Below are 24826 nucleotides of genomic sequence, written 5' to 3'. Positions count from 1 at the left end.
AAGGCATATTGCAAAGTGTTGTTTTAAAATTGACCATGCTTCTCCGGTTGATCTAGCTACTTAAAATATTCAAGTTAAAAAAGTATGCCTATATTGTAAACTCAATATTTTGGCTATAACTGATCATGTAACTTTGAAAACCAGCTATTTTTTCACGTCAACATTCATATCGTGATTACGCTCCATCACGACACAAACGACGCAGATTGGGCTCGTTCGACATCGCAGACTGATCCACAAAGAACATTCTTATCATAAATAACTAGTCATTGTTATTTGTAGATCCAGCGAGTCATACTTGGACGGTGTTGATCCTCTCGAACACGGCCAAACGTCTTCCTTTCACTTCCTGCCGCCTCGACCAATAGCGTCCCGAGGTGTCATCAAAGCTCGACGGTTGTAGTCGACCGCTAGCTAAGCAAGTAGCCACCGAAGAAGCTTTTTAAGCACCGTCTGATTTTGGTTTCTCCCTGGGGTTTCGACGGTTTGGTTGAAAACAACAACAACAACAACAACAACAACAACAACAACAACAACATTTGGGTCGGGAGACAGTCCGTGTAACTGGGGCTGACACGGAAAAGGAGGGTTGTGTTGCAATACGAAGCAGACATCACCACTGGCTCCTCTTTGTTAATTAGCTAGCTAAGTTGGCTAACTAGCCAGATAAGCTGATGGGAGTTCCTTCCTGTCATTTTGACTATACGCCTGTTTATAGACTGGGAAATCACACTAGTGAACAGAAGAGGCGGTTCGTGTGCGATTCAAAGTATATGGACATAGCTAGATAGCTTGCAAGCTAGCTACACCCACGGATGTCTATTGTGGCAAAGTTCAATCTCTAACGTGGTTCTCTTGTTAGGCTCGCTAATGATTGATTCTGGCAGGGGTAACATGCAAGTAACCTGCTTGTTGTTGTCATTGAGCTATTTTGACAGCTAAGTCCATCAACTGTAGTGGAGACAACCAGTTGTCAAGTCTCTGAACTCTAGTGCTTGTCCATGAGACCACCCCATGCAGGTTCCGGGAGAAGAAATGCATTGGACTATATGATTTTTCAGGGACGTCATTAAGAGCACAGGAACACCCACTTGTGTACAGACGTGTCAGAGATTAAATGGGTGCAAAGCTGTTTTGCTGGCCACAGGGTTCTCCTGGCATTGCCATGATGCTGAGAGCCCTACTCCTTACAGGCCTTCTTAGCTGGGCCAATGGCCAGGAAGGTCAGGCCATGTTACCTGAAGAAAAGAGCCAAATCAGGTGAGATAACAACCGTGTGTGTGATCACACTCCAGCATTGCGCCCACCTTTTACTGAGTGGCGAGGTCTGTGCTGTGAAGACGGAAGGGACTAAATCGTTGAACACACCAGCACTTTACCTATCCGTCATCTTGTCTGTTAGAAATGACTTGATGTAGTATATTTCTTTCTGTTACAGGGACCAGATCGTTGAGATGTTCGATCATGCCTATGACAGCTATATGGTAAGTCTGTCTGACCACATCATTTCTAATAACACATCAGATTTATGCCATTTTGCATTATTATTGTCACTTTCAACTACATTGGGCAAAAGTGTATGCTCCAGGCCATAGCTATAGCTATGGCTGTTTGTCTGTTACTGACCATGTAGCTGGCCAGAGCATGCTTCTGTTAACTGTTTCGTTGATATTGTATTGTTGCTCAAACAGCTCTCTGACTTGACTGTGTGCCATCCACTCGGGCCTATACTTCCAAGTTCAAACGTATTTAAACAAGTGTTCCTCCTAATTGGTACGTGTACCGTACCCTGACTGCACCCGTTTCCTGATTCTGCCACAGAAATACGCGTACCCAGCGGACGAGCTGATGCCCCTGAGCTGCAGGGGGAGGGTGCGTGGTCTGGAGCCCAACAGGGGAGACATCGACGACTCTCTGGGGAAGTGAGTACAACCGCACGTTTCTCAATATCTAACGCTCATGGGAAAAGGAAATGCATTTTGACTTGATGTGGGAAAGCCTGTTATACTCTGTTTTGACGTGACCTATCTGAACCCTCTCTGGTTCTTCCTTAAGACCTTGTATGTAACACTTAGCATGGAAACACAATAGAGGATGGCTATGGTGAAGCTGACATGGAGCAGGATCTAGGTTGTGTTGTGTGTGCAGAAGTTCATCCTCCTGACCTGGGTCACATTCATTAAGCACCAAATGGAAGAAGACGGGCTGAAACAGGGTGGGACTATCTGAACTTGTCCAATAAGAAATGTTTTGTTTCAAAGTTTTGTTGCAAACATTTTTGCTATGGTGTCCCCTAACAAATATAACCTTGTTTTCTTCTAGGTTCTCCCTCACTCTGATTGACACCCTGGATACTCTGGTGGTGAGTATCTGATCCTGTCTCTGCGGCTATAATTGCAGTCAGCGGTAGTACCACAAGTGTATATAGAGCAATCAATGAGCAAATGGGATCCATTTTCACGACAACCCCTCAGAGCCACACACATAAAGTACATGGCAGTATAGACTAAATGGATTTCCCTTCTTGGATAGCCCTTCTTTCTAATGGTTCTGGAAACCCTAGCAAAAATCATTGAAATGTAGTAATTCAGAGGAATAAGTCATGTTATTTTTTTTCAGGCAAGTTTCTCATTAGTTTAGTCTTAAGTATTTAAACACCTATTTCTTCAGTCTTTTCCCCTATTAATGAGTGTTGCGTGTCCGTGTTTCCAGGTGTTGAACAAGCTGGACGAGTTTGAGGATGCGGTGAGGAGGACGTTGAGGGATGTCAGGCTGGACAACGATGTGGTGGTGTCTGTGTTTGAGACCAACATCCGAGTCCTGGGGTACGAACCTATACAATGCATTGTCTCACTACGACACAGTAGTTCTCCAAGATCGTGTATGATACTGGTTCAAATGTGTAATTGGACATTATGTTCTAATAACTGTACGACTTTATCATATAGTGCTGTCAGTTAGATGAATAGGGAATTGTCCGGACATTGCCCCGTGCTCACCACACCATCATGTTTCTCACCACACCAATCATGTTGCTCACCACACCATCATGTTGCTCACCACACCATCATGTTGCTCACCACACCAATCATGTTGCTCACCACACCAATCATGTTGCTCACCACACCATCATGTTGCTCACCACACCATCATGTTGCTCACCACACCATCATGTTGCTCACCACACCATCATGTTGCTCACCACACCATCATGTTGCTCACCACACCATCATGTTGCTCACCACACCCATCATGTTGCTCACCACACCATCATGTTGCTCACCACACCATCATGTTGCTCACCACACCATCATGTTGCTCACCACACCATCATGTTGCTCACCACACCAATCATGTTGCTCACCACACCAATCATGTTGCTCACCACACCAATCATGTTGCTCACCACACCCATCATGTTGCTCACCACACCATCATGTTGCTCACCACACCATCATGTTGCTCACCACACCATCATGTTGCTCACCACACCAATCATGTTGCTCACCACACCATCATGTTGCTCACCACACCATCATGTTGCTCACCACACCATCATGTTGCTCACCACACCATCATGTTGCTCACCACACCAATCATGTTGCTCACCACACCATCATGTTGCTCACCACACCATCATGTTGCTCACCACACCAATCATGTTGCTCACCACACCAATCATGTTGCTCACCACACCAATCATGTTGCTCACCACACCAATCATGTTGCTCACCACACCAATCATGTTGCTCACCACACCAATCATGTTGCTCACCACACCATCATGTTGCTCACCACACCATCATGTTGCTCACCACACCATCATGTTGCTCACCACACCATCATGTTGCTCACCACACCATCATGTTGCTCACCACACACATCATGTTGCTCACCACACACATCATGTTGCTCACCACACACATCATGTTGCTCACCACACACATCATGTTGCTCACCACACCATCATGTTGCTCACCACACCAATCATGTTGCTCACCACACCAGTCATGTTGCTCACCACACCAATCATGTTGCTGTCCCTACAGGGGCCTGCTGGGGGCACATACGATGGCAGACATGCTCCGTCAGCGGGGGGAGAGGATGCAGTGGTACAGAGATGAGCTGCTCCACATGGCCAAGGAGCTGGGCAACAGACTGCTCCCTGCCTTTAACACCACCAGTGGCCTTCCTTACCCCAGGGTAACACACCTCACTCTTCACACGTCTGCTTTTCGCGGTTCCCCTGGGCACAAAGCCTTGTTTATCAGAGCTCTGTTTTTCCACAACGTCTGAAAAATACCAAACGGTTCAGGTCTGAAAGAAGTGACCAGCTGAATGTGAATAGAAGATTAAAAGTGATTCCAGTTAGCATTGTAGTCTAATAATTATCTGACAATACGCATGTAGTACATACAATATACTTAAAATATGGGTAGATTAGCTTTAATATTGCAGCTATTATTTTAAATAAATATATTAACCCCCCCCAATTATATTGGGGATTGGAAATGATGCAGACAATTACATTGCCACAAAATGTTTTATTTAAAAACTAATAATAATAATGTCCAACTTTATTATTTTCCCCTAAACCTACATCCTAGGACTAGATATTGGCTAATAAAACAACAATACTTACCCTTCCAGTTTATACATTCCACATACTTTTCTCAGACAGTATATTTTACATTTTAGTTATCTTTTGTGTATTTTTATTCCCAGCCTTCAGCTACCCTCAACCCCTCCCATCTATCTCTGAAGAGCATCCATTTTTGATTTCTAGCAGCCAAATAAGTGATCAAGGCAGTACCAAAACAAGTGATCAAGGCATCATGATTCTGTCTCTTCAAAGCACAATCTGTAGAGCTGGGATAGTTGTATCCCTGCCTTTAACACCACCAGTGGCCTTTCCTACCCCAGGGGAACACACAAAGAATTTTGTATAGTAGTTTAAATTTTAAAAATTCAAGTTTTGAATCCGGCATCGTTTTGTGTATCAGTTCATAGACTATGTGCCATGGCGTATGAACATCGAAAATCTCCCAAGTATTTTGGAACCTGTATGATGCAGGTGTAAATGTTTTGGTCCTTAAATTAACTTTGGTCTGCAGGGCCGACAGGCAACTTCCTTACCTTCTCCCCTTTCCACTTACCTCTCCCATTTTTGCATAATGCTGCAATCATTTGGTTGTAATTTTGGATAGAGCAGACATTTCCATATCATTTTGTTAGCTGAATGTGTGACGTAACGCCACCAGTCCTATTTATGATATAATTTACAAAGATTATACCGTTTTAAATAAATAAAAATATAAATTAGTAAATTTGAGTTTAACCGTAATATTTGTTCTAATATTTGTTCAGTCTTTTCTGGTAGATTAAACTGAAATTGCAACCAGCTTTCTATTGCTTGTTTTGGAGATAATGAAAAAATGTAATCTGAATGAAGGGGAAAAGGCCATTCTTACTTATCTGCTAGAGAAACAGTTTGTATTCAAGTATAGTTTTTGTATGACTGAAGCCTTTAGTGAGAGGTCCAATTCTTTAATATTTAATAATTTCTTCCCTCTGAATTCATATTTAATTATGGAAATAGGAAAAATGAATTGTCTGGCTTGCCATTCCAAATAAAGTGGTATATTTTTTTCTCATATAATTTAAAGAGCAAGTCTATAAGTGTAGGCAGGCCCATAAGTAAATAGGTAATATGGAATATGACTAAAGAATTAATCAGGGTGATTCTTTTTTTTTCTCCCACAAATACACTACATGACCATCTCGTTCCAAAATCATGGGCATTAATATGGAGTTGGTCCCCTCTTTGCTGCTATAACAGCCCCCATTCTTCTGGGAAGGCTTTCCACTAGATGTTGGAACATTACTGTGGCGACTTGCTTCCATTCAGCCACGAGCATTAGTGAGGCCGGGGACTAATGTTGAGTGATTAGGTCTGGCTCGAAGTTGGTGTTCCAATTCATCCCAAAGGTGTTTGATGGAGGTGAGGTCAGGCTCTTTGCAGGCCAGTCAAGTTCTTCCACACCCATTTTGACAATCCATTTCTGTATGGACCTCGCTTTGTGCACGAGGGCATTGTCATGCTGAAAAAGGAAAGGGCCTTCCCCAAACTGTTCCCACAAAGTTGGAAGCACAGAATCGTCTAGAATATCAATGTATGCTGAAGGGTCAAGATTTCCCTTCACTGGACCTAAGGGGCCTACAGTAGCCCGAACCATGAGAAACAGCCCCAGACCATTATTCCTCCTCCACCAAACTTCACAGTTGACACTGTATTTGGGCAGGTAGCATTCTCCTGGCATCCGCCAAACCCAGATTCCTCCGTCGGACTGCCAGATGATGAAGCGTGATTCATCACTCCAGAGAACATGTTTTCATTGCTCCAGAGTCCAATGGCGCCACACTTTGCACCACTCCAGACAGCATTTGGCATTGCGCATGGTGATTTTAGGTTTGTGCGTGGCTGCTTGGCCATGGAAACCCATTTCATGAAGCTCCAGACAAACAGTTTTTGTGCTGACGTAGCTTCCAGAGGCAGTTTGGAACTCGGTAGCGAGTGTTGTAACCGAGAACAGACAAATGTTACGTGCTTCAGCACTCAACGGTCCCGTTCTGTGAGTTTGTGTGACCTACCACTTCGCGGCTGAACCGTTGTTGCTCCTAGATGTTTCCACTTCACAATAACAGCACTTACAGTTGACTGGGGCAGCTCCAGCAGGGCAGAAGTTTGACGAACTGACTTGTTGGAAAAGTGGCATCTTATGACAGCGCCACGTTAAAACTCATTGAGCTCTTCAGTAAGGCCATTATATTGCCAATGTTTCCTATGCAGATTGCATGGCTGTGTGCTCGATTGTATACACCTGTCAGCAACCGGTGTGGCTGAAATAGCCGAAACCACACATTTTAAGGCGTGGCCACATACTTTTGTAAATATAGTGTATGTTTGTAAACTTACCATTTTAAGAAGTACCCTGATATTTGAGTGTTCATATAGCTGTAACCTGATATTTGAGTGTTCATATAGCTGTAACCTGATATTTGAGTGTTCATATAGCTGTAACCTGATATTTGTGTGTTCATATAGCTGTAACCTGATATTTGAGTGTTCATATAGCTGTACCATGATAATTGAGTGTTCATATAGCTGTACCATGATAATTGAGTGTTCATGTAGCTGTACCATGATAATTGAGTGTTCATGTAGCTGTAACCTGATAATTGAGTGTTCATGTAGCTGTACCATGATAATTGAGTGTTCATGTAGCTGTACCATGATAACTGAGTGTTCATGTAGCTGTACCATGATAACTGATAATTGAGTGTTCATATAGCTGTACCATGTGTTCATGTAGCTGTACCATGATAACATGATAATTGAGTGTTCATGTAGCTGTACCATGATAATTGAGTGTTCATGTAGCTGTACCATGATAATTGAGTGTTCATGTAGCTGTACCATGATAATTGAGTGTTCATGTAGCTGTACCATGATAATTGAGTGTTCATGTAGCTGTACCTGATAATTGAGTGTTCATGTAGCTGTATGATAATTGAGTGTTCATGTAGCTGTACCATGATAATTGAGTGTTCATGTAGCTGTACCATGATAATTGAGTGTTCATATAGCTGTACCATGATAATTGAGTGTAGCTGTACCATGATAATTGAGTGTTACCATGATAATTGAGTGTTCATATAGCTGTACCATGATAATTGAGTGTTCATGATAATTGAGCTGTAACCATGATAATTGAGTGTTCATGTAGCTGTACCCTGATAATTGAGTGTTCATATAGCTGTACCATGATAATTGAGTGTTCATGTAGCTGTACCATGATAATTGAGTGTTCATGTAGCTGTACCATGATAATTGAGTGTTCATGTAGCTGTACCATGATAATTGAGTGTTCATGTAGCTGTACCATGATAATTGAGTGTTCATATAGCTGTACCATGATAATTGAGTGTTCATGTAGCTGTACCATGATAATTGAGTGTTCATATAGCTGTACCATGATAATTGAGTGTTCATATAGCTGTACCATGATAATTGAGTGTTCATGTAGCTGTAGTGTTCATGTAGCTGTACCCTGATAATTGAGTGACCTGATAATTGAGTGTTCATGTAGCTGTACCATGATAATTGAGTGTTCATGTAGCTGTACCCTGATAATTGAGTGTTCATTAGCAGCATGATAATTGAGTGTTCATGTAGCTGTACCATGATAATTGAGTGTTCATGTAGCTGTACCCTGATAATTGAGTGTTCATGTAGCTGTACCATGATAATTGAGTGTTCATGTAGCTGTACCCTGATAATTGAGTGTTCATGTAGCTGTACCATGATAATTGAGTGTGTTACCATGATAATTGAGTGTAGCTGTACCATGATAATTGAGTGTTCATGTAGCTGTACCATGATAATTGAGTGTTCATGTAGCTGTACCATGATAATTGAGTGTTCATGTAGCTGTACCATGATAATTAGCTGTACCATGATAATTGAGTGTTCATATAGCTGTAACCTGATATTTTCACCGTTAAGCATACTGTAGCTGCGACTCAGTAAACCATCTAGTGTTCAGCGAAATAATACAATGTCAAATAATTAACATCCAATCACATTAACCGTTACTCATCCAATCACATTAACCGTTACTCATCCAATCACATTAACCGTTACTCATCCAATCACATTAACCGTTACTCATCCAATCACATTAACCGTTACTCATCCAATCACATTAACCGCTACTCTCTCGTGGGAATTCCACTAATGGTCCGTATGGAGCCAAACGTAGCTGCTGCTCATGTTGGTATCTGTTCTGATGGCGCAAAAGCCACGACAGGGAGACATAGTGGAGAGGTAACGCACGTGCAAGTAGTTGCTCCTGACGCCACATGGGTCCACTGCAGCATCCACCCAGAGGCTCTTGGGAACACTGCAGCATCCACCCAGAGGCTCTTGGGAACACTGCAGCATCCACCCAGAGGCTCTTGGGAACACTGCAGCATCCACCCAGAGGCTCTTGGGAACACTGCAGCATCCACCCAGAGGCTCTTGGGAACACTGCAGCATCCACCCAGAGGCTCTTGGGCTCCACCCAGAGGCTCTTGGGAACACTGCAGCATCCACCCAGAGGCTCTTGGGAACACTGCAGCATCCACCCAGAGGCTCTTGGGAACACTGCAGCATCCACCCAGAGGCTCTTGGGAACACTGCAGCATCCACCCAGAGGCTCTTGGGAACACTGCAGCATCCACCCAGAGGCTCTTGGGAACACTGCATCCACCCATCCACCCAGAGGCTCTTGGGAACACTGCAGCATCCACCCAGAACACTGCAGGCTCTTGGGAACACTGCAGCATCCACCCAGAGGCTCTTGGGAACACTGCAGCATCCACCCAGAGGCTCTTGGGAACACTGCAGCATCCACCCAGAGGCTCTTGCTGCCAAGGGAATGCCTGACAGCTTGACAGATGTTTTGGACACTACAGTGAAAATGGTTAACTTTGTTAAAGCAAGGCCCCTGAACTCTCGTATTTTCTGCACTGTGCCATGATATGGGCAAAGACCATTTTACACTTTTACAACACACAGAAGTGCGCTGGTTATCAAGGGGCAAAGTATTGACATGTTTTTTAAAAATTGAGAACAAGCTTAGTTTTCTTTACTGACCATAATTTTCCCTTGTCTGACCGCTTGCATGATGACGAGTTTCTCACACGACTGACTTATCTGGGCGATGTTTTTTCTCGCCTGAATGATCTGAATCTAGGATTACAGGGATGCTCCACAACTATATTCTATGTGTGAGACAAAATTGAGGCTATGATTTAAGAAGTTGGAGCTCTTCTCTGTCTGCATTAACAAGGACAACACACAGGTCTTTCCATCATTGTATGATTTGTTTTGTGTGTGCAATTAAACTCAAGCTTACGGACCATGTCAAATGAGATATAGCTAAGCACCTGAGTGAGTTGGGTGCACAATTATTACGCAGGTACTTTCCCGAAATGGATGACACAAACAACTGGATTCGTTATCCCTTTCATGCCCTGCCTCAGTCCACTTACTGATATCTGAACAAGAGAGCCTCATCGAAATCGCAACAAGCGGTTCTGTGGAAATGGAATTTATTCAGAAGCCACTACCAGATTTCTGTATTGGGCTGCGCTCAGAGTATCCTGCCTTGGCAAATTGCGCTGTTAAGATACTGATGCCCTTTGCAACCACGTACCTATGTGAGAGTGGATTCTCGTCCCTCATTAGCATGAAAACTAAATACAGGCACAAACTGTGTGGGAAATGATTTAAGACTGACTCTCTCCAATACAACCCAACATTGTAGAGTTATGTGCATCCTTTCAAGCACACACCCCTCTCATTAACCTGTGGTGAGTTATTCACAATTGTCGATGAACAAATAAGGTTTTATATGTAAGATGGTTAAATAAAGAGAAATGATTGATTATTATTATTTGTGTCCTGGTCCTATAAGAGCTCTTTGTCACTTCCCACGAGCCGGGTTGTGACGACAACTCACACTCATTCTATTGTTTAATAAATGTATAGTGTGTGTGGCAGGCTTACAATGATGTCAAAAAACAACATCTGAGAGTGTGCTGACCCTGGTGCTAGAAGGGGTACGCTGCTGGAAGTTGAATGTTTGAAGGGGTACGGGACTATATAAACTTTGGGAACCACTGCTTTAAGAGATAGGAGTCCTCCTTCCAAAAGAGCTCGTGGTGCCACCTACAGTATAGAACCAGATCCGCAGCCAACATCATTTTCAACACCTTTGCCTCAGTTGTACTGCATCTCGTTCCGAAAAAAATATACACTACCATTCAAAAGTTTGGGGTCACTTAGAAATGTCCTTGTTTTTGAAAAAAAAATAGCATTTTTGGTTCATTTAAAATAACATCAAATTGATCAGAAATACAGTGTAGACATTGTTAATGTTGTAAATGACTATATTAGCTGGAAACATACACAGACCCATTATCAGCAACCATCACTCATGTGTTCCAATAGCACGTTGTGTTAGCTAATCCAAGTTTATCATTTTAAAAGGCTAATTGATCATTAGAAATGATGTCTTCACTATTATTCTACAACGTAGAAAATAGTAAAAATAAAGAAAAACCCTTGAATGAGTAGGCGTGTCCAACCTATTGACTGACACTGTATATCAAATACTCCACACAGGTGTGCCAACTAAAACATATCCCAGACAAGATTGAAGAATGGGACAAGTAGACAAAGGGAATATAAGTTTGTATGAATTTCCATCCCTGAATCCAACTCAACACTTGATGTGTGAATGAGTATACAGTTTGGCTCTTTAAGAAGGGATGCCAACTTGAGCAGGAATGGGAATATTTTATGAGCCAATATCTAGTCCTAGCTGATGGAGCGTGGACACACACACACACACACACTGGTCCCCCGTTGTGACCCATCTTCCCAAGCACCTCTGAGCAGTCGCACCGTTGGATTATTCTGTGCCGCCAGGGACACAATAAAATGCATACAATATACTTCTGTTTGTTTGCAGGTAAACCTGAGGTACGGGGTCCTTAATCCCCTGTCACGCACAGGCACTGAGTCGGACACCTGTACAGCCTGTGCAGGGACCATGATTCTAGAGTTTGCTGCTCTCAGTCGGCTGTCTGGGGAGGCCGTGTTCGAGGTACATTAGTAATTCCAGTAATAATAAATATATATTTTTGGGGATTTATGAACCCGTGGTGTGTATGAAGATGTGTTTCTGTGTCCCAACAGGAGAATGCTAGGAAAGCCCTGGACGTCCTGTGGGAGAAGAGACAGAGAGGAAGTGACCTCGTGGGCACAGTCATTAATATCCACAATGGTGACTGGGTGCGCAGGGGTGAGCCAGAGCTCCACTGTCACACACTCAGCCTCTCAGACAACACACACTCAGCCTCTCAGACAACACACACACAGCCTCTCAGACAACACACACTCAGCCTCTCAGACAACACACACTCAGCCTCTCAGACAACACACACTCAGCCTCTCAGACAACACACACTCAGCCGCACAGACAACACACACTCAGCCGCACAGACAACACACACTCTGCCTCTCAGACAACACACACTCAGCCTCTCAGACAACACACACTCAGCCTCACAGACAACACACACTCAGCCTCTCAGACAACACACACTCAGCCTCTCAGACAACACACACTCAGCCGCACAGACAACACACACTCAGCCGCACAGACAACACACACTCAGCCGCACAGACAACACACACTCAGCCGCACAGACAACACACACTCAGCCGCACAGACAACACACACTCAGCCGCACAGACAACACACACTCTGCCTCTCAGACAACACACACTCTGCCTCTCTGCCTCTCAGCCTGCCTCTCAGACAACACACACTCAGCCTCTCAGACAACACACACTCAGCCGCACAGACAACACACACTCAGCCGCACAGACAACACACACTCAGCCGCACAGACAACACACACTCAGCCGCACAGACAACACACACTCAGCCGCACAGACAACACACACTCTGCCTCTCAGACAACACACACTCAGCCGCACAGACAACACACACTCAGCCTCTCAGACAACACACACTCTGCCTCTCAGACAACACACACTCAGCCGCACAGACAACACACACTCAGCCGCACAGACAACACACACTCAGCCTCACAGACAACACACACTCAGCCTCACAGACAACACACACTCAGCCTCTCAGACAACACACACTCTGCCTCTCAGACAACACACACTCAGCCGCACAGACAACACACACTCAGCCGCACAGACAACACACACTCAGCCGCACAGACAACACACACTCTGCCGCTCAGACAACACACACTCAGCCGCACAGACAACACACACTCAGCCGCACAGACAACACACACTCAGCCGCACAGACAACCCACACTCGCCTACACCAGCACACATGGCAACACACTCTCACATTTAAAAAGTCCAAATGTTGCTGGACGAACAAACATTTTATCACCATGTGATGACACACCCTCTCAGTTCCTTTATATCAGCCATTAGTCACTTCCAATACTACCAGCTGGGTTTGGTTTTGAATATGTGTGTCTCCGCCTGGTTGTAATTCACATTTTAGATCAGTCAAAATCTATATATATATAAATATTTACAGTGTCTCCCTTGCATCTCCAGACAGTGGTGTGGGTGCTGGCATTGACTCCTACTATGAGTACCTGATGAAGGCTTACGTTCTGCTGGGAGACAACGTTTACCTGGAGAGGTTCAACACTGTGAGACCCAATCTCTCTACTCTCACTAGCTGCTGATCTATTGCAATGTTTTGCTCTGTTGCTTGTAGAGAACACTCCAATTTGTCAGACAGCATTTTTACATTTAAATGCTACCGGCATCCAGATTGCAGAACCAGATAACATATAAATATTCATTTCAAATGTAAATGTCCAGATGAACTGTGGCCAGATGGTGATCAGATGAAAGTTATCAGATATCACAAGGTCTATATTATTTATGCATTTAGCAGTGGCGAAGTTAGCTTTGAAACTGCAGTTTTTCTCTCAGCCCCCATGACGAAATGTGTACAATTCGCTTAAAAACAGTAACATTTTGTTTCTGCGGCCAAGATGAGAGTCTTAAACCGGCCACGGACGCTACCCCGCACCCACCCCTTTACCACCGCTGCCGAGAGAAATCCTAGTGGAAACACTGATTCATGAAGTGTAAACGGGGTTTCAGTCACATCACTGATCTAACCTCCCCCATATCAACTCTACACATCATACATAATGTGAGTGTATTTAGTGACGCCTGCTGTCTGCTGTGTCTCCTACAGCATTACAGAGCCATCATGAAGTACATCAGCCAGCCTCCGCTGCTGCTCAACGTGCACATGCACAACCCCACGGTGAGCGTCCGCAGCTGGATGGACTCCCTACTCGCCTTCTTCCCCGGCCTGCAGGTGAGTCCCATGACACCGCCTCGATCATCGCCACCACTTGGCATGGTTAGCCCCTTCCTATTCCCGATTTATAGTGCACTACTTTTGTATGCAAATGTCACACGAATTCATGAGACCCTTTGCTTGGATCATGACATCATCATGACCACACATCTATCCATTACCGCAGAAGACTGTTTGTTTTTATTTTATTTGGTTGAGTTTCTGTCCGTTTCAATGGGGTTGTAATGAACAGGTGTACGCTCTGAAAGTGACTCGTTCATAGTAAAGACTGAATTATCAGCCCTTTGGCCATAGGTCCTGAGAGGAGACCTAAAGCCAGCCATAGAGACCCATGAGATGCTCTACCAAGTCACCAAGCAGCACAAGTTTCTCCCCGAGGTAAGGAAAAGTGACATTTGACATTTGAGTCAATATATCTACTCTCAGCTTTGCTTGACTGTGTTTTTCCTAACGTTGCAGGCTTTCACCACCGAGTTCAGAGTTCACTGGGGTCAACACCCTCTGAGACCAGAGTTTGCAGAAAGCACCTACTACCTCTACAAGGTAATGCAGTTTGGGTTCCCACTGGGAAAAGCCAAAGGTGCAGAGTAATGGTATACTCTGTGTACATGAGTGAACTGCTTGAGAGAGGGGTTGAGAATGGGATAGACCATGTTTTCCCTTCCACAGGCCACAGGCGACCCCTACTACCTCAGGGTGGGCCAGTCCATAGTGGAAAAACTCAACGCCCATGCCAGGGTACCTTGTGGGTTTGCAGCTGTGCAGGACGTCCGGACAGGGGCCCACGAGGACAGGTAGGAGATCGCAGCGAATCATATGGGTTAAAACCTCCGGTCATATCAACTGATTCCATGGTGCTCTTTGAGCAAGAGAGCTTAAATTACATAGCAATACGTGTGATTTCAAACATTCCCTTTCTTTGTAGGATGGACTCGTTCTTCCTGGCGGAGATGTTTAAGTACCTGTACCTTCTGTTCTCTGAGAAGAACCAGCTTCCCTTCGACATCGACGACTACATCTTCACCACCGAGGCCCACCTGCTGCCTGTCTCCCTGTCCACCTCACAGCCCCCTTGGCGGGGCAACAGCACGGTGAGGCTGAGTCAGTTACCAACGGTTGTGTTGCGTTACTGTCAGAAGAGCTGAAACTGATCTGCCATTTTGTGTCTGTATGTTCCAGGAAGCGCCCACTGCCTTGGAGGAAGACCTGTTTACCTACTCCTGCCCCAGCACCCAGACCCTTTTCCCCAACAACCCCTCCTTCGCCAAGACCATAAGGGACAGCTACAAGTACCTGACTGGGGTGGGCCGAGCCTTCCACGCGTCACCTGTCAGGTTTGTGTGTGTGTGTAGAGGTCATAATGAGAGTATTCAGACCCCTTGACCTTTTTGTTATGTTACAGCCTTATTCTAAAATGGATTCAGAATAATAAATATGCCTCAGCTCAAATCTACACACAATATCCCATAATGACAAGGAAAAACAGGTTTTTAGAAATTGTTTCTAATGTATTAAAAATAAACAGAAATTCCTTATTTACATAAGTATTCAGACCCTTTGCTATGAGACTCTAAATTGAGCTCAGGTGCATCCTGCTTCCATTGATCATCCTTGAGATGTTTCTACAACTTGATTGGAGTCCACCTGTGGTAAATTCAATTGTTTGGACATGATTTGGAAAAACCAAGGATAGTGTCGAGGCACAGAAACAGGGAAAGGTTCCAAAACATTTCTGCAGATTGAAGGTCCAAGAACACTCCATCATTCTGAGGTCCTGAGCAGGTTGTCTCAGAACCTCAGACTGGGGTAAAGGTCCAACAGGACAACGACCCTAAGCACACAGCCAAGACAACGCAGGAGTGGCTTCGGGACATGTCCTTGGGTGGCCCAGTCAGAGCCCGGACTTGAACCCGATCGAACATCTCTGGAGAGAACTGAAAATAGCTCCCCATCCAACCTGACAGAGCTTGAGAGGATCTGCAGAGACAAATGGGAGCAACTCTCCAAATACAGGTGTGCCAAGCAGACCCAATAAGACTCAAGGCTGTAATCGCTGCCAAAGGTGCTTCAACAAAGTACTAAAGGGTCTGGAGTCTGAATATTTATGTAAATGTAATATTTCAGTTTTTTTATTTAATAAATTGGCAAACATTTCCAAACTGTTTTTTCTTTGTCCCTATGGGGTATTGTGTGTAGATTGAGGGGGGGAATCAATTTTAGAATTAAGGCTGTAACGTAACAAAATGTGGAAAAAGTTGAGGGATCTGTATACTTTCTGAAGGCACTTGTATTAAATGTTGTGTGGCTGTAAAGACACATTCACTAAAACTGATTTAGCTTCTTCCGTCACCCTTTGTGTTAGTCCTGCTCAGTGACTCTGACCACCGATGAGTCTGTGTGCGTTTGCAGGGGCATCGAGCTGCCGCTTCACGACCACGGTATGGAGCCTGTTGAGTTTCTGAGAAACATGGGCATCTCCCTCACCCCACTGAGCGAGGCTGGGGCAACAGGGACACCGGGGGTGAGAAGCGTGGGCAGCTTTTTGATTTCTTGCTCTCTATTGTCTGACTCTGTCCCAAATGGCACCCTATTCCCTGTACACAACTTTTGACCAGAGCCCGATCAAAAGTAATGCACTGTGTAGGGAATAGGGTGCCATTTGGGACGCGAACTATTGTTTAGCAGGGAAACATTGCCCTGTCTCATTAATGCCCCTGTGTAATTAATAACACCAATGTACTTATTTTCAGGAGGTACATAAAGGTGTTTACAGGGTGAAACTGGTGGCAGAGGAGGAAGAAGTAGAGCCTCTCCTCGTTCAGCTCATATCCCCCCCGTTTCTGGGTAGAACGGTCCTGACTGCAGGACCAGCTAAGTTTGGAGTGGACCTTACCAAGCAGGAGCACGGGGTTAGCTTTCTTGAATCTTACATTCATTTCTATTTGGTTGTTTTATGTCACTCAAAATATTGATACTGCACCTTTTTGTCCCCTTACATTTATGACCCAAATTAAATATTGACTCGTGTTAGTTTTGGAGATCTCTGGATGTCTGTCTCAATACTGTACAGAGTATTTACAGGAATCTCTTACTCACTCACTCACTCACTTACTCACTCACTCACTCACTTACTCACACATATACATACACCATAGCCAAATACATTTAAACTCAGTTTTTCACAATTCCTGACATTTAATCCTAGTAAAGCTTCCCTGTCGTAGGTCAGTTAGGATCACCACTTTATTTTAAGAATGTGAAATGTCAGAATAATAGTAGAGAAAGTGATTTATTTCAGCTTGTATTTCTTTCATCACATTCCCAGTGGGTCAGAAGTTTACATACACTCAATTAGTATTTGGTAGCATTGCCTTTAAATTGTTTAACTCGGGTCAAATGTTTTGGGTAGCCTTCCACAAGCTTCCCACAATAAGTTGGGTGAATTTTGGCCCATTCCTCCTGACAGAGCTGGTGTAACTGAGTCAGGTTTGTAGGCCTCCTTGCTCGCACACGCTTTTTCAGTTCAACCCACAAATGTTCTATAGGATTGAGGTCCGGGCTTTGTGATGGCCCACTCCCAATAACTTGACTTTGTTGTCCATAAGCCATTTTTCCACAACTTTGGAAGTATGCTTGGGGTCATTGTCCATTTGGAAGACCCATTTGCGACCAAGCTTTAACTTCCTGACTTATGTCTTGAGATGTTGCTTCAATATACACAAATCATTTTCCCACCTCATGATGCCATCTATTTTGCGAAGTGCACCAGTCTCACAGTCTCATCCCCACAACGTGATGCTGCCACTCCTGTGCTTTAAGGTTGGGACGGTGTTCTTCGGCTTGCAAGCCTCCCCCTTTTTCCTCCAAACATAACGATGGTCATTATGGCCAAACAGTTCTATTTTGTTTCATCAGACCAGATGACATTTCTCCAAAAAGTACAATCTTTGTCCCCATGTGCAGTTGCAATCCGTAGTCTGGCTTTTTAATGGCGGTTTTGGAGCAATGGCTTCTTCCTTACTGAGCGGCCTTTCAGGTTAGGTTATAGGGCTCGTTTTATTGTGGATATAGATACTTTTGTACCTGTTTCCTCCAGTACCTTCACAAGGTCCTTTGCTGTTGTCCTGGGATTGATTTTCCTTTTCGCACCAAAGTACGTTCATCTCTAGGAGACAGAACCCGTCTCCTTCCAGAGCGGTATGACGACTGCATGGTCCCATGGTGTTTATACGTGCGTACTATTGTTTGTACAGATGAACGTGGTACCTTCAGGCGTTTGGAAATTGCTCCCAAGGATGAACCAGACTTGTGGAGGTCTAAAAAAAAAAAAAATCTGATTTCTTTTGATTTTCCCATGATGTCAAGCAAAGAGGCACTGAGTTTGAAGGTAGGCCTTGACATACATCCACAGGGACACCTCCAATTGACTCAGATGATGTCAATTAGCCTATCAGAAGCTTCTAAAGCCATGACATAATTTTCTGGAATTTTCCAAGCTGTTTAAAGGCACAGTCAACTTGGTGTATGTGAACTTCTGACCCACTGGAATTGTGATACAGTGAATTATAAGTGAAATAATCTGTCCGTAAATAATTGTTGGGAAAATTACTTGTGTCCTGCACAAAGTAGATGTCCTACTGACTTGCCAAAACTATAGTTTGTAAATTTGTGGAGTGGTTGAAAAATGAGTTTTAATGACTCCAACCTAAGTGTATGTAAACATCCAACTTCAACTGTATATACCCTGTTCGTCTCCCAGGTGAAGGGCAGCATCGTGAAGACCTCCCCTTACACAGCGTGTGGACCCATAGAGAATGCTGAGGAGCTGAGCGGGCACATTGCCCTGGCACTGCGTGGCGACTGCATGTTTGCTGCCAAGGCCCACAGGCTACAAGAGGCTGGGGCTATCGGAGTCATCTTCATAGGTGAGGAAATGGAACACACACACCCCCCCATTCTGCTTGTCCCCCTCTCTCTCTCTCACGCCTCAACACCATCCAGCTCCCCCAGGACTGCCGGGCCAAAGAAACACCAGCAGAGAAGCACCAGATTGAACTTTCCCTCTGTGGGTATTGTTATCAAATGTACATATTAGCCCCTTTCGATGCAACAAACCAAAACAAATCTAACTGTGATTTGGTTTTAGGCAGAGCGCATCGTCGGAGGATTCTATTGCATTGACGGACACAAGCTGTCACAAGTAGATGTGCTTGTTTTGAGAACAGAGCCGCATGTAGCCGCGTTTGCACATTTGTTGATATTCTTTGCTGGTAAGTGAGTTATTAGCCAAATTATAGCTAGTTTCTAGTCAGCAATAGGGGAGTGATTGCTTCCTACATTTCTATCCATCTTTCAAAAGCGAGTTCAGTAAATGCCGTGTTCATGTCATTAACTCTGACTAGCTTACTCATTGTAGAAAGATGATATTCGAGTAACCCACTTGGGAAGTGTCAGAATCAACCAATAGGAATCTCTACACAAATAACTTATGTTAATTTTATCTCCGAGGTCCCGAGTTTCTGACATAACATGAACTCCGCAAAAGACTAAAGAGCTTTTTTTATGTTTTCAAGGTGCAGGGTTTTATTAAGAGACCAGCTTGAATAAGCCAAAAGGCAGAGGGTAGCAAAGCCTACATTTTCATCTGATTCTCTGTAATAATAATGGTATGGGGGGCCTCCCGGGTGGCGCAGGGGTCTCGAGACAGTCAGTGGTCCAGGCTGTCCGCGACCGGGAGGTCCATGGGGCGACGCACAATTGGCCTAGCGTCGTCCGGGTTAAAGGAGGTTTGGCCGATAGGGATATCCTTGTCTCATCACGCACTAGTGAATCCTGTGGCGGGCCGGGCGCAGTGCGCGCTAACCAGGTCGCCAGGTGCACTGTGTTTCCTCCAACACATTGGTGCGGCTGGCTTCCGGGTTGGATGCGCGCTGTGTTAAGAAGCAGTGCGGCTTGGTTGGGTTGTGTTTCGGAGGACGCATGGCTCTTGACCTTCGTCTCTCCCGAGCCTGAACGGGAGTTGTAGCGATGAGACAAGATAGTAACTACTAATAATTGGATACTACGAAATTGGGGAGAAGAAAGGGGGGTAAAAATAAAACAAAAAGAATAATAATAATGGTATATGGTAATAATGGAATAATAATAATGGTATATGGTAATAATGGAATAATAATAATAATGGTATATGGTAATCATGGTATATGGTAATAATGGAATAATAATAATGGTATATGGTAATAATGGAATAATAATCATGGTATATGGTAATAATGGAATAATAATGATGGTATATGGTAAATGGAATAATAATAATGGTAATAATCATGGTATATGGTAATAATGGAATAATAATAAATGGTATATGGTAATAATGGAATAATAATAATATATGGTAATAATGGTAATAATAATGGAATAATAATAATAATGGTATATGGTAATAATGGAATAATAATAATGGTATATGGTAATAATGGTATATGATAATAATGGAATAATAATAATGGTATATGGTAATCATGGAATAATAATAATGGTATATGGTAATCATGGAATAATAATAATGGTATAATAATAATGGTATATGGTAATAATGGAATAATAATGATGGTATATGGTAATCATGGTATATGGTAATAATGGAATAATAATAATATATGGTAAATGGTATATGGTAATGGTAATAATGGAATAATAATAATGGTATATGGTAATAATGGAATAATAATAATAATAATAATGGTATATGGTAATAATGGAATAATAATAATATGGTAAATGGTAATAATGGAATAATATGGAATAATAATAATGGTAATATGGTAATAATCATGGTATATGGTAATAATGGAATAATGGAATAATAAATGGTAATAATAATGGTAATAATGATGGTAATAATGGAATAATAATAATGGTATATGGTAATAATGGAATAATAATAATGGTATATGGTAATAATGGAATAATAATGATGGTATATGGTAATAATGGTATATGGTAATAATGGAATAATAATAATGGTATATGGTAATAATGGAATAATAATAATGGTATATGGTAATAATGGAATAATAATAATAATAATGGTATATGGTAATAATGGAATAATAATAATGGTATATGGTAATAATGGAATAATAATAATGGTATATGGTAATAATGGAATAATAATAATGGTATATGGTAATAATGGAATAATAATAATAATGGAATAATAATAATGGTATATGGTAATAATGGAATAATAATAATGATGGTATATGGTAATAATGGAATAATAATGGTATATGGTAATAATGGAATAATAATAATGGTATATGGTAATAATGGAATAATAATAATGGTATATGGTAATAATGGAATAATAATAATGGTATATGGTAATAATGGAATAATAATAATGGTATATGGTAATAATGGAATAATAATAATGGTATATGGTAATAATGGAATAATAATGGTATATGGTAATAATGGAATAATAATAATGGTATATGGTAATAATGGAATAATAATAATGGTATATGGTAATAATGGAATAATAATAATGATGGTATATGGTAATAATGGAATAATAATAATAATGCATTTTAGTTTTAAGTGTTTTTTTGCATCACACACAATACAGCATTTTCAGTCATCGACTTGTCTGAAGGAAAATGTTAATGTCACGGCCCATGCATAATGCTTTTAAAAAGTCTCATGGTATGTAGACCTACATTGAACATCACACATGGCTGCTGTTGGCTGTATTATAGAACAGCAATTGCAATTTTATGGGATGCATTTTTTTCAATAAAATGTTGATGGTAGACCACTCTGGTAGGTCTACATTGTGATCAAATCGCCACACTAGCCTACTTGGCCACTAACTTCATGTGTTCACCCTTAAAACTGTAACTTAAAGTGTGTACACAATTTTCGAGTTTCCACTCAGCAGACCTGAAGTTTGCTCATTGCCGAAAATAATTAGAGGGAACATTGCTCAACACACCCACTCATAGCCCATAATATCAGCACACAGCCTGTTACTCTGCTGTAAGAGGAGCTTAGGAAAATAGCTTAGTGGGGCCTAACCTAGATTTAGAAGGCCATATTGGTCTGCATTGTTACAGTGTACTACTGACTGAAGTAAAAATCCCAAACGGTTGGTTTTGGGGAACCATCACCTACTTTATCAGTGTGAGTTTACAGTAGCTCTGATTTTTACCTCTTAAGATCAGAGTTGGTTCACAAATGGGCTTTGATCGATGTGGCATTCCTCTTTGAGTTGACAAGCCCTCCCCACTTGTGTTTTGAAAAACAACATTTCCCATAATTCTTCCATCCCTCCTAGACCACCGGGAGGGGAGTAACAGCGCAGAGACGCCCCTGTTCCAGATGGTGGGAGACGGAGGGTCCACAGCTGACATCACCATCCCCCTGGTGTTCCTATTCAGCCAGGAGGGGGCGCTGCTCACCTCTGCTCTGGAGGACCACAGCAACGTAGACGTACTGATGCTGCCCAAAGAGAGGCGGCTAGGAAAGACAACAGGTAAGAGAGGGGGCCTGTGCAGAGCCCATGGTCTGGTAATACTGCTCGCCACCGGAGACCAGGGTTCAACCAATGCATCTATCATACTGTTCTCCCACTTGCCTGTCTCCCCCTCTGTTTCCAGCAGCTAAATCAAATGTAAAATTTACAAAATCTTCCTCCTGATCACCACTGACTGTCTCTCCCCCTGTCTTCCTCCTGATCACCACTGACTGTCTCTCCCCCTGTCTTCCTCCTGATCACCACTGACTGTCTCTCCCCCTGTCTTCCTCTTCCTTGTTCTCCCCCTGTCTTCCTCCTGATCACCACCGACTGTTCTCCCCCTGTCTTCCTCCTGATCACCACCGACTGTCTCTCCCCTGTCTTTCCTCACCACCTCCTGATCACCACTGACTGTCTCTCCCCTGTCTTCCTCCTGATCACCACTGACTGTCTCTCTCTTCCTTTCTCTTCCTGTCTTCCCCTGTCTTCCTTTGATCACCACTGACTGTCTCTCCCCCTGTCTTCCTTTCTCTTCCTTGTTCTCCCCCTGTCTTCCTTTCTCATTCTTGTTCTCCCCCTGTCTTCCTCCTGATCACCACTGACTGTCTCTCCCCCTGTCTTCCTCCTGATCACCACTGACTGTCTCTCCCCCTGTCTTCCTCCTGATCACCACTGACTGTCTCTCCCCCTGTCTTCCTCCTGATCACCACTGACTGTCTCTCCCCCTGTCTCTCCCCCTGTCTTCCTCCTGATCACCACTGACTGTCTCTCCCCCTGTCTTCCTCCTGATCACCACTGACTGTCTCTCCCCCTGTCTTCCTCCTGATCACCACTGACTGTCTCTCCCCCTGTCTTCCTTTCTCTTTCTTGTTCTCGCTCCCTGTTCCTCCCGATCACTACTCTTCAGACAAAGCAGACAAGCCCCTGGGGAAGATGAACATCAAGTTCCGCCTGGCGGAAGAGGGGGAGCTGGAAGACGGAGAGGCCAGAGGCCCCACCCTGCAGTTTGTCCTGGAGAAGGGAGAGGTAGTGTTGGAGGAAGAGGATTACAAACAGCAAGGAGACGGCTGCTTGACACCTGGAGACGATCATATGCCATGTTTCGACGGACAAACTGCTGCCTCGCCTCCCTCCCACAGCGCCAACGACCCCAATACAGACCCCTGATCTCAGTTAGGTTCCTCAACCCCCTCCCACTGACCAAGGGCCTGGGCTCCCCAGCACTGATCCCTGGTCGGTGTCCAGAGGCACGTTGATGTGCCAGACAGGGCCCTGCTGCACGCTCTGGACTGGACTGACTCAAAAGGGGACCTTAGCAGTGTGACAGTCAATCCCATTGACTCATTCACTACCCCTTTTAAAATCTGAGGGTGGTCTCGTACAGTTGATAAGTTATTGGAACTGCAGTATTTATTAATGTCTAGGAAGGGATGGGCATGGGGCAGGTAGCTAGTTAGTCTTACCTTGCTACTGTAGCCTCAAGCCAACTCAGTTGTGTTGTGAAGATGACCGATTTAGTCAGATGTGTTGTTATCAATTCTCTCTTACAATCATTTCAGAGAAATAGCTGAGGTAAGCGTGGGAGGGGATATTGGGCTGATATAGGGAACACATAGCTGAGGTAAGCGTGGGAGGGGATATTGGGCTGATATAGGAAACACATAGCTGAGGTAAGCGTGGGAGGGGATATTGGGCTGATATAGGAAACACATAGCTGAGGTAAGCGTGGGAGGGGATATTGGGCTGATATAGGAAACACATAGCTGAGGTAAGCGTGGGAGGGGATATTGGGCTGATATAGGGAACACATAGCTGAGGTAAGCGTGGGAGGGGATATTGGGCTGATATAGGAAACACATAGCTGAGGTAAGCGTGGGTGGGGATATTGGGCTGATATAGGAAACACATAGCTGAGGTAAGCGTGGGGAGGGGATATTGGGCTGATATAGGGAACACATAGCTGAGGTAAGCGTGGGAGGGGATATTGGGCTGATATAGGAAACACATAGCTGAGGTAAGCGTGGGAGGGGATATTGGGCTGATATAGGGAACACATAGCTGAGGTAAGCGTGGGAGGGGATATTGGGCTGATATAGGGAACACATAGCTGAGGTAAGCGTGGGAGGGGATATTGGGCTGATATAGGGAACACATAGCTGAGGTAAGCGTGGGAGGGGATATTGGGCTGATATAGGGAACACATAGCTGAGGTAAGCGTGGGAGGGGATATTGGGCTGATATAGGGAACACATAGCTGAGGTAAGCGTGGGAGGGGATATTGGGCTGATAT

The 24826-nt window shown here is 43.7% G+C and overlaps 1 protein-coding gene across 5 annotated transcripts; it reads left to right on the top strand.

The window, feature by feature from the left end:
• Positions 1-409: 409 nt before the first annotated feature.
• LOC124007151 (ER degradation-enhancing alpha-mannosidase-like protein 3) lies at positions 410-24453 on the top strand. 5 transcript variants are annotated; one of them, XM_046317487.1, is made up of 21 exons: positions 413-1260; positions 1439-1484; positions 1822-1922; positions 2149-2215; positions 2323-2362; positions 2713-2825; positions 4050-4203; positions 11583-11717; positions 11810-11915; positions 13229-13326; positions 13887-14012; positions 14310-14393; positions 14475-14558; positions 14685-14809; positions 14941-15106; positions 15195-15349; positions 16425-16536; positions 16766-16924; positions 18775-18940; positions 22357-22554; positions 23444-24453. In XM_046317487.1, the coding sequence occupies exons 7-21, from the start codon at positions 4072-4074 to the stop codon at positions 23701-23703; spliced, it is 2106 nt and encodes a 701-aa protein (XP_046173443.1). In that variant the 5' UTR covers positions 413-1260; positions 1439-1484; positions 1822-1922; positions 2149-2215; positions 2323-2362; positions 2713-2825; positions 4050-4071; the 3' UTR covers positions 23704-24453. The 5 variants fall into 5 exon arrangements, 4 of the variants coding, with proteins under 4 accessions (XP_046173440.1, XP_046173443.1, XP_046173442.1 ...); XM_046317486.1 differs by having other exon boundaries at positions 2056-2215; XR_006833880.1 differs by lacking the exons at positions 2149-2215; positions 23444-24453 and adding an exon at positions 19162-19285 and having other exon boundaries at positions 410-1260; positions 22357-22494.
• Positions 24454-24826: the final 373 nt, after the last annotated feature.

Source organism: Oncorhynchus gorbuscha, linkage group LG20 (assembly GCF_021184085.1).
Source record: "Oncorhynchus gorbuscha isolate QuinsamMale2020 ecotype Even-year linkage group LG20, OgorEven_v1.0, whole genome shotgun sequence".
NCBI lineage: Eukaryota > Metazoa > Chordata > Actinopteri > Salmoniformes > Salmonidae > Oncorhynchus > Oncorhynchus gorbuscha.
Note: the sequence above shows the minus strand (reverse complement) of the source record. Positions and strands in the feature narration are given on the sequence as shown.